The sequence below is a fragment of the Mastigoproctus giganteus genome, chromosome 14, assembly GCF_048544385.1.
Source record: "Mastigoproctus giganteus isolate SK-2022 chromosome 14, ASM4854438v1, whole genome shotgun sequence".
Taxonomy (NCBI): Eukaryota; Metazoa; Arthropoda; class Arachnida; order Uropygi; family Thelyphonidae; genus Mastigoproctus; species Mastigoproctus giganteus.
The window spans coordinates 60,972,866-60,993,117 of NC_143588.1; the positions used below are offsets into that span (position 1 = coordinate 60,972,866).

Genomic DNA, 20,252 nt, shown 5'->3' on the forward strand with positions numbered 1-20,252 from the left:
AATAAGCCTTTGCCTGCCTAATCTCCTCTGTGACTTAGTTACAGACTAGCTTATATCTATCATAGGCTTCCATGTCACCCATTAATTTATATGTATCCCATGCATTTTTCTTCTCTGCCATATGTCTCAGTTCATCTGACATCCATTTAGGCCTAAACCTTGAACAATATTTCTTAGTTGATATGTAAAGCCTAGTAGCTTCCAAGATAAATTCTTTGAATGCTTCCCATTTTGAATTTGCTGTTGGTAACATCATCAGTTGGTCCCACCGTATAGAATTTAAATACTGTCTGAGACCACTGTAGTCGCCTTTACGAAAGCAAAAACCCTTCCCTTTACCCCTCATGGTAGTTACCTCTTTGAGTAAATCCCACTTCAGCACACTGTGATCACTACCACCTAGTGGTTCCTTTATTTGTAGGTTCTTAATGAATGAAGAATCACTACTGATAATCAGATCAAGAGTATTACTCCCCTAGTTGCCTCCCAATCCCAAACATGCTGATGAAGAAAACAATCATTTAATAAATCCACAAAAGCCTTGCTAGTGTGTGAATGACCATCCCACAAATTCCAGTCAATATCTGGGAAATTAAAATCCCCCATTATAAGACTCTGTGATTTACTGGCCGTAGCCTAGTGGTCAGGCGCACGGGTGCATAAGTACACGTGCCTTGAGTGACCGGGGTTCAAGCCCGTGACTGCTGAATACGGTGCTGTTTCTTGTATTCTGTCTATCTTGTTAACTCCTCTGACTGTTTGGTCGTCCCGGAGTATAAACAGAAAATTTATTTATTTTATTTCCCTGTACAGTTTCTTATTATACTCATCAGAGTCATTAGGCCATTAACACGCTCCTACTTTCAATTTTGATCTCACAATGCTTATGTTACACCAAACTGACTAGACACTGCACTGTCCAGTGATGTCAACTGGCTTCATTTCCTTGGATTTTATGTGTTTCTTAACTAATAGCATAACCTCTCCTTCCTTCCTATCCTGTCTATCCTCCTGTACACATTGTACTCCCCAAATTCCAGTTCTGCATTCCTTATATCTGTATGATACCACGTCTCTGATATCCCAACAATATCTGCCTTTGATGTTCTGAGCAATACCTTAAATTCATTAAATTTATTTACCAAACTCCTAACATTGGTGTACATGCAAGTATACATGCACCTGTTCCTATTCTTAGCTACCCTAACACAACCCATGTGTTTACTTATACTGCAATGACTCCCAGCAGGCTCTGAAATACACTGCATCATGTTTTCCAGGCTGCTGCTCATTCCAATAGAAGCAGTGCAAGAATCACTTTCACCTCTGCCAGTGGCTACTGTTAATCTATTAGTCCCTGTATCCCCCCCCAAGCTGGCAGTTTCCGACCCACCTAACACTGCCTCGATAGCATCAGCAAACATTCTTGCACCCTTTCTATTTCAGTGTATCCCATCCCTGTAGAAGCAGTCTCTCCTGTTAACAAGTACAGACCAGGCTGGAAGAAATTCTACCCCTTGAGCCTTGCACAATCTTTCCAAGGCTGACTTGATCGACAAGGCTCTCATCATATACTCCCTCCTATCGTGTCTGGCAAGAATTGCAGACACTTTCAATATCAGCCCTAATTCACGGCTTTTTTTCAACAGTGATATCTTTAAGTAATTCCCACATCAGTACTTTATGATCACTGTCAGCCAGTGGTTCCTTTATCTGCAAATTCTTAATGCATGAATAATCACTGTTGATAATCAGATCAAGAGTATTACTCCCTCTGGTTGCTTCTCGAACATGTTGCTGTAGAAAACAGTCATCCAATAAATCCACAAAAGCCTTGCTAGTGTGCGAGTGACCAACCACAAATTCCAGTCAATATCTGGAAAGTTAAAATCCCTCGTTATAAGACATTCTGGTTTACTGGCCCATCTATTATTCTGCACAATTGCTCATTATACTCTCAGATTCTTTAGGCCTATAACACTCACCTACTCTCATTTTTCCTTTCCCAGTGCTTATTTGACACAAACAGACTCAATACTGCATTGTCCACCAACATCAACTGGATGTTGGTGGACTTCCTTAGATTTTGTGTTTTTTAACTAACAGCATAACCCCTTCCTGTCCTGTCTCTCCTTCCTGTACACATTGTACTCCCCAAATTCCAATTCTGCACTGCTTATATCTGTGTGACCTCACGTCTCTGATATCTGAACAATATCTGCCTTTGATGTCTTGACTAGCACTTCAAGCTCATCAAATTTATTAACTATACTGCTAGCATTGGTGTACATGAAAGTATACATGCACATGTTTTTCTACTCTTAATTATCCTAACACAGCCAATGTATTTACTTGTTCCACTATGACTCCCAGCAGTCCTGGAAATCTCCATTACCTTGCTTTCCAGGCTGCTGCTCATTCTAATAGAAGCAGTGCAAGAATCACTTTTGCCTCTGCCTGCGGCCACTGTTAACTTTTTAGTCTGTGTATCAATCAAGCTAGCAGTTTTCCGACCCACCTAACACCTCGATAACATGAGCAAATATTCTTGCACCCTTTCTATTTAAGTGTATCCCATCCCTGTAGAAGCAGTCTCTCCTGTCAACAAGCACAGACCAGGCTGAAAAAAAATTCTACTCCTTGGGCCTTGCACAATCTCTCCAGGACCAAATTGGTCGACAAGTCTCTCATCATGTACTCCCTCCTATCGTGTCTGAGCAGAATTGCAGACACTTTCACATTCAACTCTAACTCGTGACTTTTTTTCAAAATTGACCTGTACTTGTTGAGTAAATCTGCAGATCTCTTACTCTTAAAGTCATTAGTTCCAATGTGTATAACAGTATCACCAGTAATACCTTAAAAGATGATATCTGCTCTACAATATCATTAACTTTTGCCCCTGGCAGACAAACCCTGGTCCTGTTCCACCTACCCTTCGTGCATAGTATATTCCCCGTCTCCCTGATAATAATCACCAACAATAACTAGTTCCTTTGGGACCAGTGCATTCTGCCTTGGAGATTGCCTCTGTGTTGCCTGATGCACAGAAGTGAGCTCTGCCGTTGAGCTGGGCAGCTGAGAGCTTGATGGGCCCCTCATATTAATTTCATTAATCTGTGGTTCTTGAACCACAGAATAAATACAGCAAATTAATCAGTGCTATTAATAGCATTATAGGCAAGGTACTGTTCTGCTCCTATAATCCTAACCACCTAATCAGCAAAACAAAAATAAATAAAATAAACATAAAAATAAGATTAGCAATAGAAAAGAAGAGAACCAAAGCCACGTTATCTTTTCAAGGGACATCAGCACTTGTGAACTCCAGAAAGTAGTTCTATTTCGATTGCTATCCCAGCCAAATATCCTGATCACCCTGGGATGTGATGTCCTGATATGCCCCATACATTAAGAAAAATAATAAACCAATAAAACAAAATTTTATTTTGTGCTTAGTTGACCATAATATTAGTATCTTCATAAGAAAACTCCTGAAGCCCCAAGAGTCAAGATAGCATCCTGTAAAAATCTAAAATAATGCCATATTTTTTTTTTTTTTTTTTTTTTTATATTTATGAATATTATTCATTCAGAAGCCATACCTGATGGTTATACAGTTAATCTGGCTCGTTAGAAATTCTGAAATGGGTGAAAGCAATCTGCTCAATGTAAAAGCTCTTGCAGCAGCTGAATGAATTGTCTGCCATGATATTGCACCAACTCCTGGTGTATTTTCTGTTATACACCGTGACTTTTGACAGAAAAGATTTCTCTACCTTATTCACTTGATTTAGCCCACTGACTATTCTTATTCCTTGATGATTGAGAAAGACTATAAAGTATATTTCAGAACAAGAGTTCCAAAAATCTTTTCATGTTATAACACATTAGTTAAAGTCAGTAGTTTCATAATGGGACTATATTGAAGGTATTTTATAATAAACATACCAGTAAAGGTATGTTTATTATAAAATTAACATTACTTCATGATCTCATTATGGTATATTCTAAAATTAATTTTGTTTAATATGGATAAATTAATATTTAAGTGATCATTTGACTTGCATAACATCTTATTTATAATATTGAAAATTGTTGCAGATGGACCAGTTTATTCTAAGCACAACTCAGGATGCTTTATCTCTGGATGGTCTTGAAAGTTCACATCCAATAATGACAGATGTAGAAGATCCAGTTGAAATTGAGGCAATTTTTGATGCAATCTCTTATAAAAAGGTAATGTGTAAATGAAGTCCCAAGTGCTCCTCTTTCCATCATAGTATATTACTTATTACTTACACTATTAAAGCACTGCAAATTCTTTATTTATAAATGTATTGATTTTTATCTTAACAGGGTGCAGCAATTCTCTACATGCTAGAAGATTTTCTTGGTCTCAAGACACTTCGTCTTGGATTAACTATGTACTTAAACAAGTATCGCTATCAGAATGCAAAAACTGAAGATTTCTGGAATGTATTTACACAGGTAAAAAATTAATTTTTATACAATTCATTCCTTGCTTGCGCACACAATGATGGGCATAATCGAGAGGTGATATCATTTGAACGATATCATTTGAATAACATCATTCAATTATATCATTTGAATGATATATAATCAAATTATATCATCCAATTATTCGATTATGGAAATCATTCAATTATTTGATTATGGAAATCATTCAATTATTTGATTATGGAAATCATTCAATTATACCCATTACTATGTGCACATAAATCTTGGGGATACTTGACTAGAATAAATCACCAGTTATCTATTAAAAAACAAGTCATAAATTATAAATAATAAAATTCATTTTGCTCCAGGATAGCCACGTATATATGGCCAACAGAGTTAACAAGTCCCAAATTAATCTTGTTGTTTTCCAGTTTTTTGTGCAGTGATTCGCATAATTTAAACAAGCATGAATTATCAAATAAATTCGTATAGCTTGAAAAAAAAAAAAAAAAAAAAAAAGAGTAAAAAATAAGATATAAAAGTATACAAGTATATGTGTATATTCTTTGTAAGTCTTGAAATATAATATAAATGGTTTTTATGTATTCCGTATGGTACAAGAAAATGCCAGGCTTTTTTCTGCAACAGTCAAAAATAAAATAAAAGTAAACTATCTATTTGACTTTTTCTTCATGAAGGTACTTATTCACCTGACCTCTGAATCACTCCAAGCTGTCAGCCTCAACTTTTCGTGGAGGCAACTTGTTCCAGTAATCAGTAACTTACTGGCTAAAAGAAAACTTTCTGCAGTCCAGTCTAAACCTCTTCTCCCTTCATTCATTTTACTATACTCTCTCAGAGCATTAGAGACATCAATATCATTTTCATTATGTTACCCAGTTACTAAGTTTTGTGGCCTGTACATTGTCTTTCTTTTTATGGCCATCCTTTTGCTGAACTTTTCAAGCATGTTGCCCATCTTTGGAACTTTTCAAGATGCTTATATTATTTTTTTAGATGGGGTTTCCATACTTGGACACAGTTTTCTAAGTGTGGTCTAACAGTTACCTTATATGGTAGTATCATAACCTCCCTTCGCTACGAGCAAATAGTCAATAAATTATTGACAGTACACTGGAGTCCTTCTTACCACCTGTCTGCACTATATTGAGAACTTCATATCTGCCTGTATCAAACCCTCAAATTCCTTTCTTCCTCCAACATTTTTAATTAAACCTCTCAAAGTGTATGCCATTTTTATGTTGCTATTTCTATATGTGTATGACCCTGCATTTTTCAGCATTAATGCAATGACATTGAGGGGCTTTGCAGATCACCTAAAAATGTTTCACACATCAATTACCAGTTTAAGATTAGCAGCTAATCTTCCTGTATCTAGCTTGCTGAAGATACACAAAGTTTTACTTGAATAGGTTTGAAAGTGATATGTGTTAGCATTAGTAGAGGCATACGATGCAAGAAAGCAAGTTGATGCTGCATAAGCAAGCTTATGCAGCATCAGCCAAAAAAAAAAAAAAAAAACCCTCCCATTTTATTCCTCCATCCATTTCAAATGCCTGTCCAGCTTAGCCTTAAATTTATTTAGGCTATCAACTTCCAAAACAAAAGATGAAAGTCTGTTCCACCAATCAACTACCTGCTGGCTAAAGGAAAATTTCAGCACATCTATTCTACAACTGGTTTTCCTCAATTTGAAACTGTGCCCCCTCAGGTTCTAAATATGAGCAAGAGGAAGAATCCCATCAGCATTCAACCCATTTCTTAACCCATTCAAGGTCTTATCCACCTGAATCAGATCACCTTGCAGATGCCTACTCTCTGGGCACTGCAATTTGCAGAACCTAAGCCTTTCTTGGTAAGAGCACCCCTTTGTTCCCCTCACCAATCTTGATGACCTGACCTGTCAGCCCACTGCTCAGCAAACTTCATATTTGACTGCACAATTACCCCAAGGTCTTTTTCACTTTCCATTTCCCTGAATGTAGTGCCACACAGTTGGGATGTTTCTCTTCAGTTATTGCTACTCATATGCAGTACTTTGCATTTGTCAATGTTAAACTTTAGTTGCCACTTCTCAGCCCATTTGCTCAACTTATCTAGATTCAGTTGGAGTAGCATACTGTCTTTACTGTCGTTAACAACCCTGCCAAACTCTATATCATCTCCAAACTTGGACATTAAACCTGATATACCTTCCTCAATATCATTGATAAATATATAAAACAACAATGGGCCCAACACTGAACCCTGGGGAACTCCATTAATAACATTTCTCCACAAAGAGCAATGTCCATTGATTACCACACTGTTTTGTCTCCCACTCAACCGTCCCTTTATTCATTGTAGCAACTTACCCAAATTATCCCTTAAAACTTACCCAACTTATATTGTAGCCGTGACTCTATAATTTGTACATCAGTCTTCCATGTGCAACAGTATCAAAAGCTTTCCTGAAATCCAAGTATATATCAAAATTATTTTCAGCATTCAGTTCCTTTCTGACCACATCATAGTATCCAATCAAATTGTTCAGACAAGACCTCCCTTTAACAAACCCATGTTGTGTCTTAACTATTACTGCATTCTTGTTTAGTTGATCCTGCAGTGCTTCTTTAACCAGTGATTCCATTATTTTCACCAGAACACAAGTTAAACTAACAGGTCTATAGTTACTTGTGTCACCTTTTGAGCCCTCTTCGTGAATTGGTGAATCATTTGCACACCTCCAGTCCATGGGAACCTCCCCTGAGTCCAAGAAAGCTCTCATAATTATGGCTAAGGGTTTGCTTTCTTCCTTTGCTGCCTCCTTTAATACAACTGGATAGATCTTGTTTACCCTATGTGCCTTTTTTATGTTTAACTTCAACGATTTCTGCTCCACTTTGGTCTCAGTTATTACAAAATCACTTAGCGCTCCCTGTTAGAGTTTGATAAACTTCTGGCACTCCCCTCATTGAATAACTCCTCGTGTATGAATGTACATGCAAAATATTCAACCCATCTATGTTAAATATTTAGCATTAGTAGAGGCATATGGTGCAAGAAACTGTGCTGTTTATACACAGTTACGTGCAATTGGCAAAACAGTAATATGTGCACATGCATTAGAGTTTTGCATGTGCACATATTACTGTTAGTGGTTCTTTCAAGTTCATAGAACCACTAACAGTGGTTCTATGAACTTGAAAGTGAAGTGACTAAGTTTCATGTTTCTTAATAGCATTTTTTTAACCAAGAATTAATACCACTTTAAATTTTTTGAAAAAAAAAAACAAGTGTAAAAAAGTTTTATATTTAAATAATTAAAAATAAATAATTATTACTTTTAATAAGTATTTCAGTTTGTTAGGAAAAGGTCACACATTGATATAATGCAAGCTGAAATTTAAAATAAAAACCTTGAAAAAAAAAAAAAAAAAGATTGGGCCTGTCAGGACCTCTGCACAACTGTTTGTGGTACAACTGTGGGCATCACTGCTGCTGCATTAAACACAGCTGTCACTTTTCTGATCACCTTTGCAGCCTGTCCAAGTCATCCTGAAGGAACACTGCTTGGAACTGGTTGTCAAACCTCCTGATCCGGATATCTGCAAATTTTGACATCAGACCCATATCCCTTCATCATTGGGCTTACACCAATCCTTGAAGGGACCTCACTGTTAACCCTAGCCCAATCTAAAGAGTAACTATTTATCCAAACCTTCTACCTCCTCCTGCAGCCATCCTGTGACACATCTATCTCTTGATTTCACCAAATTCTGACTTGTGTAGCAATTTCCTCATGTGAGAGCAAGTCAAAAAATACTTTTCTAATAAATTGAATCTGTCAAAATAGCTAATCAGTTTAGTTAAACAAGATTTCCCTTTATGAAACCATGCTGCATTTTCCTCAGAATATCTGATCTATCTATGTCCCTCTGTATTACTTTCTTGATCACTGCCTCCATGACTTTGCATACCACTGAAGTCAGATTGACTGGTATGAAGTTAAACCTGCTTTGCTCTTATAACTACCTTTATGTATTGGTGATACCTTGGCACCTCTCCATTTCAGAGGAATCTCTGCTGAGTCCAATGATACCCTTATAATTAATCATATTGGCTGTTAATCAGTCTGTCAGGCTTATTCTAGCCAAAGCAGCATTAAACCCCCATAATAACAACAATCATTCTGTCCTTGCCTCCTTCAGAATCATGAAGAATTTCACCCAACTTCATGGACCCTACTTCCTTTTTGGCTAAAGTTATTCCTAATAAACTATCTTCTGTAATTTCACCAATTTCTTACTGCTTAGATCGGTGCAAAATATCTGTTCATTTTATTAGGCATCTGCTAGTAAAATTATTTATTGCATGTTCTTCAACAGTTGTGCAATCTAAAAGCAGAGCCCACAGCTTCCAGATTATACCACTGTCGAGCTAGAACAGCACAAAAAACTAAACCTTCAACCGATTGTTGTGCTTAAATTTTCTCATTATGTGATATACTGTGATGTCCAAAAGACCATGTTCTGACATTATCAGTGTTTAATATGTAAATTGCCTTTAAGAACTCAATGGAATTTACATAAAAAATGACTAGGTCTAGTTCATCAAATAAGGAAATCCAGAATTACAAGCAAGAATAATGCAAGTAGTTGGAAGCCAGCAGCTGAATATTATAATTAAATAATTGAAAAAATTCGTAATGAATAGAACAGCCACAAAGATATTTGTGGCTGTTTTTGTATACAAAAGAGTAGGTTTAATGATATACAATGTTTTGTATTTGAAATTGTTTCAGAGAAAAAGGTTTGTTTCATTCTTAAACAAATACTGGGAAAAAGATTGTTTATATATTAAAAAAAAGTTGTTTATGTTAAAGAAATTTGTAGGCTTATTGAAAAGTAGTGTTTGAGATGATTAGCGAGAGCATGTTCTACTCTAAACAATTTGGAGAGTGTCAAGAAGGATAGTAGTTGCCTTCACAAGACATAAGTGCAGTCAGGTCAGCCATAGGTGACTTAACTGTACTTTATAATCCATTTAATGCACCTTGATTTTGTCCATTTAATGGTGAGGGAAAACATAAAATTAAATATTTTATTTTCATATTGATTAACCAGGCTTTTAATGTATTTGAAGAAATCATCAGTATTTTTATACATATATATTATAACTTAAAATTAATATTAGCATTTTTAAAATTAGGTAGCAATGAATTCATCACATTTGAATGTGTCAGAAATCATGAATACTTGGATCCAGCAGAAAGGTTATCCCTTGATTAAAGTTAAGCGGCAAGGAAGAAAAGTATTCGTTAGCCAGCAGAGATTTCTTTTGGCACCACCCGAAGGTGATGAAGCAGAGACTAAGGATCTTTCTCCATATGGATATAAGTGGTTTGTTCCTGTTACATACATTACGGATACTTCTGATAAACATTGGAACTTATGGCTTAACATGTCAAATGGCAAGTTTCCTCTAATTTTTTAATCATAATTACTTTACTTTTGAATAATTAGTTTGGCTTATCATTCTGTGAGTGGTTTCATGCCCTGAATCAAGTAATCCTGTCTTGTGTTTTTGTCCTATAAGCATTTTTTGCAGGTCTCATTAACACCTCATAGGTATCGAAACATTTTTTGCTTTTAAATGACTATTAACCTTTGCTACTTCTCAAGTATGCTACTTATGTGCAAGTGTGGTAAAGTGGTTGTTTATTACTAGAAAGTTTATTTAATGCTGCTTTGTGTGTGACTTTGTGTTCCCTGTTTATTCTTGCTTTGTGAGCAAGGTTAACAATGCCTCTGTTGTTATTTTTTTTTTCAATTTATTGAAAAAATGAATGAGAATTTAATGTGGTATAAGAAGTGCCAACAACTCTTTTGAGAAAAATTTTTCATACAAGGGGCATTTGAAAAGTTTGTGGCCTATCTATGAAGATTTTGTTTGGCGAGTATGGTAACGTGTTACTCTTCAGCATAGCCCCCTTTGGAGTCAGTACACTTTTGTCACTGATGCTGCAATGTAGTAGTAGTATGAATCAACACAGTAGCAAGCTTATGTGTTTATTCCTACTGTAAAGAAAGTTTTCTTTTGGACCTCCAGAAATGCATCCACAGCAGTGATGTCACTTTTGGTGGGAAAATGGATGCCAATCAGGTATTTTTTTAAAATTAGGAAATAGGTGAAAGTCTGATGGTACTATATCTGGTGAATATGCTGGATGGTCCAAGATTTCAAATCTGCATTTATGGCAATGACAGAGTTATGAGCAGGTGCATTGTTTGGAACAAGACTCCTATGCTGAATTTTCCTAATGGGGATTACCTTTCTGAAGGTAATCCATTAGACAAATGCATTAGAAACACTCCGTCAGCATCTCAACAAACTGATGCCACACCTTGCTAGCAGAAGGAATTAATTTGACTTTCTTTGGAGGAGGAGAAGAGTTGTGTTTCTACTGTTTGGACTGCTCCTTTGTCTTTGGCTGAAAGTGATGGACCCACAGTCTCCATTGTTCACAAACCTTGCAAGGAAATTTGTTGGATCTGCTTGAAAACAAAGAAAATGTTTACTTGACATGACAAACTTTGTGCATTTTTGATCTGCTGTCAACTTCTTTGGGACCCATCATGCTGACACCTTTTTTTTTTGTGAGATTCTCTGTTATGTGATACACATGTTCAAATGAGATGTTGAAGATGCTGACAATGCACTAAACTGTCACTTGTTGATCAATCATCACAAGATCATGCAAACTGTCAACAACTTTGGAAGTGATTGGATGTTGTAGGTCTTCCACAGCATGTCTCATCTTCCAGGCTCTCCCTCCCTTGTTAAAATTCTGCTACCTACTTCTTAATCATGGAATAGGAAGGAGGTGGATACCCCTTCCTATTCATGAGGATATGATTGTAACTATATCCTCATGAATTGCTTTTGGCATTAGTCTCTTGTTCCTCAAATATTAGATGACTGCACAATGAGTAATTTTGTCCCTATTTCCTCATAAACACAACTTTTTTTTTGACTGAGGTCCTGTAATAAAAAAAAACAAAACAAAAAAAAAAAAAAAAACGGTATTGAAACTGTACAAAATTTGGTAGGTTACAATATGAAGCGTTATCCATTAAATACAGAACTTTTTAACACTGTACCATTATCTTTTCATACTCAGGCCATGAAATTATGAAACACCCCTCATATGTTTTTTTGTTTGGCATCAATCCAATGAAAAATAATTTTCTTTTAAATACCAAAGTTGCACAAATTTTATCAATTGGTGGTGCATCATTTTCAAGTTCAGTATTTTAGTGGACAGGTTTCCAATACTTTTCATTATTGTTGAAGACAAAGAAATAGATTAAGCAACAGATATTTTGCAGTGTCAGTTTCGATATGAGAACCTACCAGAAGCTATTATGAAAGACTTAGACAAATGTAGAATTAAACTTGAAATATAACATTATCTCAAGCCACGTGTGGCATTTTAGCAATTCCTTATAACAGTGTTGAGTATTTGGCCAGGTTAAAAAAAAAAAAAAAAGCTCAGTTTAGATCTTCCGTTCTGATTAACCCTTGGAAACAATACTTTGACTCAACAGTCCTGAAAAGGACAAAGTATTCAACATTGTCATCCTTGAAGTAATGATAATCATTTGGTGTTTAACAGACAATCCAAGCAGAAATCCATAGACAGAAAAATCCTAGGTGTACTAATATTAGAAAGCTTATTTGTAAAGGAATAAGAGAAGTTTACCTCATTATGATACGTAGAATACTCAATATGATACGTAGTGTTCTACGTATCATATTGAGGTAAACTTATTATTTTACAAATATTGATATCAACGTAGAAAGTATTGAGCATTATAGCTGTGATTCATACTATTGAAAGCTTATTATACTGTAAACAATACTATAAGTGTATGCATATATTGTCAGTGAAATTAAATTTTAAGTCCAATGTCTGGATTTAAAAAAAATCTCCTGCTGTTTTGAAAGTCAAAGGTCAGCAGCTATGCACATGGATACACCCATGCCATCTTATAGTGATAACTGGAAGTAGTGTATCATTAGCATTAGTAGAGGCATATGATGCAAGAAAGCAAGCTTATGCAGCATCAGGCAAAAAAAACTACCATTTCACCGCTCCGGTCATTCGAAATACCTGTCCAGCTGAGCCTTAAATTTATTTAGGCTATCAACTTCCAAAACAAGGGATGAAAGTCTGTTCCATCAACCAACTAACCGCTGGCTAAAGACCAATTTCCACACATCTATCCTACATCTGTCTTTCCTCAATTTGAATTTATGCCCTTGCTCAGAATAATCACCTGAGAAGGTGATTATTCTGAGCAAGAGGAAGAATCCCATCGGCATTGAGCATGCTCAAACCATTCAAAGCTTTATACACCTCTATCAGATCACCTCGCCGGTGCCTAGTCTCGTAGTCTCTTAAGAGCAACCCTTTGTTCCATTCACTAATCTTGTTGCCCTTCTCTGTACTTCTTCCAGCAGCTCTACATCCTTCTTGAAATGAGGCCTCCAGACCTATATACAGTACTCAACGTGTGGCCTGACCATTGCCTTATACAAGGGAATAATCACCTCCTTAGCCCTGCTAGAAAAATTCCTGTATGTCATTGACAAGACACCATGAGCTACTCCTGCAGCCCATCTGCACTGCTCAGAGAACTTCATATCTGGCTGCACAATTATCCCCAGGTCCTTTTCATTCTCTACCACTGTCAGTGTAGTACCACAGAGTTGATACATTGCTCTGTGGTTACTGTTTCCCATATATAGTACTTTACATTTGTCAATGTTAAACTTCATTTGCCACCTCTCAGCCCATCTGTTCAACCTTGCCAGGTCCTGTTGCAGCAGCATAGCGTCAGTAGTGTCCTTAACAACCCTGCCAACCTTTGTATCGTTTGCAAACTTGGACATTAAGCTTGATATACCATCATCAATATCATTTATAAATACAGAAAACAATAATGGACCCAACACTGAACCCTGAGGGACTCCGCGATGAGCAGTGTCCATTGATTACCACTCTGTCTTCTCCCCCTCAACCATCCCTTTATCTAAAGCAGCAATTTGCCTCCAATGCCACACTGCTCCAATTTGTGCAGCAGTCTTCCATGTGCAACAGTATCAAAAGCCTTTCTAAGATCCAAATATATAATATCGAAGTTATTCCTGCATCCAGTTCTTTTGTGATTGCATCATAGTATTCAATCAAGTTGGTCAGGCAAGATCTTCCATTAACAAAACCATGCTGTGTCCGAGCTATAACTGAAGTCTTGTCTAGATGATCCTGCAGTGCTTCTTTAACCAGTGCCTCCATTGATTTTCCTGGCACAGAAGTTAAACTCACAGGTCTATGATTACTTATGTCAGCCTTTGATTCTCCTTTGTGAATTGGGGTCACATTTGCACATCTCCAGTCTATGGATACCTCCGCTGAGTCCAAAGAAGCTCTCATAATTATGGCTAAGGGTTTGCTTACTTCCTTTGCTGCCTCCTTTAATATAACTGGATAGATCCCATCCACCCCGGGTGCCTTTTTTATGTTTATTCTCAGCAATTTCTTCTCCACTTTCCTGTCAATTATTACAAAATCATCTAGCTCACTGCCAGAGTTTACTTTGCCTCTGCCATTCCCCTTCCTGAATAACTCCTCATGTGTGAATGTAGATGCAAAATACTTCTTTAGTTTGTTAGCCACCTGAGCAGAATCCTCAACTGGTGAACCATCAATATCCAGTGAACCAATCTGATTCATCCCTTTCCTTCTAGAGTTTACATAGTATGAATCAGAGATGTAATACTCAATATGTTCTACGTTGATAATAATATTAGTAAATAAATAAGAGGAGTTTACCTCAATATCGTACGTGGAACACTTCCGTATGATACCCTCCAGAAATTAAAACGGAAAAAACGCAAAAAATCGCAACTTACCGGTACATAAAAGTAAAATATAAATAATTAAAGAAAAATATAAATAATCAATTTAACACAATACAAAAACAATTAAAATTCAAATTAACGCAATTAAAAGAATCTAACGAAAATATTCAAAACGATTTTCCTTCCTGAAGGTGACTATGCTTTTCGACCGGCTGTCGTGATCACAGGAACGAAAATTACCGAATCAGGCTAAACTGCAACTTAAATAGTGATTATATGTCTTCGCGCATGCGCGTAAAGGTCCACGCATCGGAGATCAAATATGGCCGCCGAACATTAACAGAATTCTCGTGTAATTTAATTTCAACGGTTTCTGCAATTAATAGTCGCGTATAATTACGTTGAACATTAAGTATTTTGGCCTCGTTAAATAAAAAAGTATGTTTTTCGTTAATGGCATGAAAGGCTAATTCTGACGCTGCTGAACGAGAAGCACGAACTGAGGCTTCGTGTTGATTTACACGGATATTAAGAGAAAACCGGGTCGAACCTTGGTAAGACGAGTCGCAATCACCGCAAGAAATGTTGTATACTAGATCATTAATTTGTGTTGCGAACGCGGAAAGAACCGAGCGATTGTTCAGTATAGTGTGTAACTTCCGTATGGGCCTCGCTATAATTTTAAATTCGGTATCTTTAAAGAATCTGTTAAGCTGTTTGTGCCACTGTTCAACATATGGGACAGAAATAAAGTATTTTTTGATATTACTATTGTTGATTGGTGTAGTATTTTGTATCCTATCCTTAGCTTGTACCCTAATTCGATTTATTGTGTTAATGGGATAACCCCTGTTTAAGAATCTGCTAGTTAATATTTGTATTTCTGAGTCCAAAGCAGAACCCGTCGTTGAATATTTATAGGCATTTAGAAATTGATTAAAGATAATCGATCTTTTGTAGGTGAACGGGTGGTAGCTATTATAATGTAGAAGCATACCGGTGTTTGTGGGTTTTCGATAGATGCTAAATTGTATTTTGTTCGAGTCCCGGGTAAGCGTGAAATTTAGAAAGTTTAATGACTTTGTATCCGTATCTTCCCTTTCCAATGTAAATTTGAGTCTAGAATGAATATTATTAAACGAATGTAAAATGTCTTGGATAGTACCACTATCGGTAATGGCTAGAACATCGTCTAAATACCTCCCATAGTATGTGATACGGGGACGAAAAGGTGTCAAATGTATCTGTTCAATCGTTGAGAGATAGATCTCTGACATTAAGCCACTCAGGCTCAAACCCATTGGTAATCCAAAAATTTGTTTGTACACCTTGTCTCGAAAGGTGATGTAGTTAGCCTCAACTAACAGTTTAATTAAGTGAAAAATTTCCTTAATAGGCAGCTTCGTATAATTAATCGGTGTCGAGTTTTTATTTAACATATCCCAAATAATATCTAATGTGTATTCAACGTTTACATTCGTATATAATGAGGTAACATCTAATGAGAATAAATTGTCATTGTCGCCGAGTCTACAGTCTTTAAGATTATTAAATAATGTATCGTAATTCTTAATCCCAAATTGTATAACCTGTCTAAAAGGTTTTATAATGTTATATACATGTGTGGCTAAGGCTGAAAATGCCGAGTTCCTGTAGGAAACAATAGGTCGAATAGGAAATCCAGGCTTGTGTAATTTTACCTGACCGAAAAGTGCAGGAATATTGTATGTTCTGGACTTCAATTCCTTCAACTGAACCATGGTAATGTAGTCGTAAATCAAAAAATTGCAGGCATAAAACAACTAACACTGGCGACATCACGTAATATTGTTAAGCTTGCCTTAAAATCTCGATATTCGGATAAACAAAAATACCTTTCCCATGTTAGGAAGCTTCGCGATAAAGTAAAAAGTAAAAAGTAAAAAGTAAAGTAAAGGAGATACAGTGGTAATACTAGATAAACATGATTATATTAATAAGTTAGATTCAGTTGTGTCTGATACCTCCACTTATCGTGAAGTAGACCCGGCACTGTTTACCAATTTGGTAAATCAATACAATAAAACGTTAACCACATATCGAAAAAACGACTACATTACCATGGTTCAGTTGAAGGAATTGAAGTCCAGAACATACAATATTCCTGCACTTTTCGGTCAGGTAAAATTACACAAGCCTGGATTTCCTATTCGACCTATTGTTTCCTACAGGAACTCGGCATTTTCAGCCTTAGCCACACATGTATATAACATTATAAAACCTTTTAGACAGGTTATACAATTTGGGATTAAGAATTACGATACATTATTTAATAATCTTAAAGACTGTAGACTCGGCGACAATGACAATTTATTCTCATTAGATGTTACCTCATTATATACGAATGTAAACGTTGAATACACATTAGATATTATTTGGGATATGTTAAATAAAAACTCGACACCGATTAATTATACGAAGCTGCCTATTAAGGAAATTTTTCACTTAATTAAACTGTTAGTTGAGGCTAACTACATCACCTTTCGAGACAAGGTGTACAAACAAATTTTTGGATTACCAATGGGTTTGAGCCTGAGTGGCTTAATGTCAGAGATCTATCTCTCAACGATTGAACAGATACATTTGACACCTTTTCGTCCCCGTATCACATACTATGGGAGGTATTTAGACGATGTTCTAGCCATTACCGATAGTGGTACTATCCAAGACATTTTACATTCGTTTAATAATATTCATTCTAGACTCAAATTTACATTGGAAAGGGAAGATACGGATACAAAGTCATTAAACTTTCTAAATTTCACGCTTACCCGGGACTCGAACAAAATACAATTTAGCATCTATCGAAAACCCACAAACACCGGTATGCTTCTACATTATAATAGCTACCACCCGTTCACCTACAAAAGATCGATTATCTTTAATCAATTTCTAAATGCCTATAAATATTCAACGACGGGTTCTGCTTTGGACTCAGAAATACAAATATTAACTAGCAGATTCTTAAACAGGGGTTATCCCATTAACACAATAAATCGAATTAGGGTACAAGCTAAGGATAGGATACAAAATACTACACCAATCAACAATAGTAATATCAAAAAATACTTTATTTCTGTCCCATATGTTGAACAGTGGCACAAACAGCTTAACAGATTCTTTAAAGATACCGAATTTAAAATTATAGCGAGGCCCATACGGAAGTTACACACTATACTGAACAATCGCTCGGTTCTTTCCGCGTTCGCAACACAAATTAATGATCTAGTATACAACATTTCTTGCGGTGATTGCGACTCGTCTTACCAAGGTTCGACCCGGTTTTCTCTTAATATCCGTGTAAATCAACACGAAGCCTCAGTTCGTGCTTCTCGTTCAGCAGCGTCAGAATTAGCCTTTCATGCCATTAACGAAAAACATACTTTTTTATTTAACGAGGCCAAAATACTTAATGTTCAACGTAATTATACGCGACTATTAATTGCAGAAACCGTTGAAATTAAATTACACGAGAATTCTGTTAATGTTCGGCGGCCATATTTGATCTCCGATGCGTGGACCTTTACGCGCATGCGCGAAGACATATAATCACTATTTAAGTTGCAGTTTAGCCTGATTCGGTAATTTTCGTTCCTGTGATCACGACAGCCGGTCGAAAAGCATAGTCACCTTCAGGAAGGAAAATCGTTTTGAATATTTTCGTTAGATTCTTTTAATTGCGTTAATTTGAATTTTAATTGTTTTTGTATTGTGTTAAATTGATTATTTATATTTTTCTTTAATTATTTATATTTTACTTTTATGTACCGGTAAGTTGCGATTTTTTGCGTTTTTTCCGTTTTAATTTCTGGAGGGTATCATACGGAAGTGTTCCACGTACGATATTGAGGTAAACTCCTCTTATTTATTTACTAATCTAGAGTTTACATAGGTAAAGAACTCTTTTCTGTTTTTCTTTGCATCCTTTGCCAAGGATTTCTCATCTGCCTTTGCCTGCCTAATCTCCTTTGTGACTTGGTTACAGACTAGCTTATATCTATCATAGGCTTCCATGTCACCCATTAATTTATATGTATCCCATGCATTTTTCTTCTCTGCCATATGTCTCATTATTTCATCTGACATCCATTTAGGTCTAAACCTTGAACAATATTTCTTAGTTGGTATGTAAAGCCTAGTAGCTTCCAAGATAAGATCTTTGAATGCTTCCCATTTTGAATTTGCTGTTGGTAACATCATCAGTTGGTCCCACTGTATAGAATTTAAATACTGTCTCAGACCATCGTAGTCGCCTTTACGAAAGCAAAAACCCTTCCCTTTACCCCTGATGGTAGTTATCTCTTTGAGTAAATCCCACTTCAGCACACTGTGATCACTGCCACCTAGTGGTTCCTTTATCTCCAGATTCTTAATCTATGAAAAATCACTGCTGATAATCAAATCAAGAGTATTACTCCCTATAGTTGCCTCCCGAACATGCTGATGTAGAAAACAATCATCCAATAAATCCACAAAAGCCTTTCTAGTGTGTGTGTGTGTGAGTGAGTGACCAGCCCACAAATTCCAATCAATATCTGGGAAATTAAAATCCGCCATTATAAGCCTCTCTGATTTACTGGCCCACTCTATTTCCCTGTACAGTTTCTTATTATACTCCTCAGAGTCATCAGGCCTATAGCACATTCCTACTCTCAATTTTGATCTCCCAATGCTTATGTCACACCAAACTGACTCGACACTGCACGGTCCAGCGATGTCGACTGTCTTCACTTCCTTGGATTTTATGTGTTTCTTAACTAATAGCATAACCCCTCCTCCCTTCCTATCCTGTCTATCCTTTCTGTACACATTGTACGCCCCAAATTCCAGTTCTGCATTCCTTATATCTGTGTGACACGACGTCACCGATATCCCAGCAATATCTGCCTTTGATGTTCTCAGCAATACTTCAAATTCATCAAATTTATTTACCAAACTCCTAGCATTGGTGTACACGCAAGTATACATGCACTTGTTCCTATTCTTAGCTACCCTAACACAACCCATGTGTTTACTTGTACTGCAACGACTACCAGCAGACTCTGAAATACACTGCATCATGTTTTCCAGGCTGCTGCTCATTCCAATAGAAGCAGTGCAAGAATCACTTTCACCTCTGCCAGTGGCTACTGTTAATCTATTAATCCTTGTATCCCCCAAGCTAGCAGTTTTCTGACCCACCTAATACTGCCTCGATAGCATCAGGAAATATTCTTACTCTGGTTGCATTTAAGTGTATCCCATCCCTGTAGAAGCAGTTTTTCCTGTTAACAAGTACAGATCATCTTGTTTTCATCATTTACATTAGCTAACATCCAGCCCCACCCCACTATTTAATTTGTTCTCTCTTCCTCCCAGCATCACAAATCACATTTCAGTATGAGCAATTCTAAGACAAGAACCAATGCACATCACATGCTGCATATGTGCATCACTTCTACTACCAGCAGAACCGTTGGCCTTTCACATTTCATAATCATTAATGATAGCAGAGTGGGAATCTGCTTAGTAATCCTCTTGCCCAGTGGTGTAGCTAAGTTTTTTGGGTTCTTAGGCAAGAAATCATTTTGGACCCCTTCTTTTTATTAAAATAAATTTTAATTTTGTATAATATAAAAAAAAAAGATTGAATCATTTTAATAACGTAAATATGTATTTTTTTTACGATTTCTTTATAATTTTACAAACATCAAAAACATGAAAATTAATATTACAATGTACTACTTATTAAATACAGTTTGACAAACATAAAAAATGATGCTATAACTAATAAATTTACGAAAAAAGTTAAAATGCTTTAAGTGCTTTTACATTTGCGAAAT

General features: G+C 36.3%; 1 protein-coding gene across 1 annotated transcript in view; it reads left to right on the forward strand.

The window, feature by feature from the left end:
* LOC150075161 (glutamyl aminopeptidase-like) overlaps nt 1–20,252 on the forward strand; it is a 262,165-nt gene that overhangs the window by 104,969 nt on the left and 136,944 nt on the right. The window contains exons 7-9 of the mRNA XM_090388277.1: nt 4,105–4,239; nt 4,360–4,491; nt 9,676–9,937. Of these exons, the coding sequence (XP_090244403.1) occupies nt 4,105–4,239; nt 4,360–4,491; nt 9,676–9,937 (529 nt within the window). The remainder of the gene's footprint in view (nt 1–4,104; nt 4,240–4,359; nt 4,492–9,675; nt 9,938–20,252) is intronic.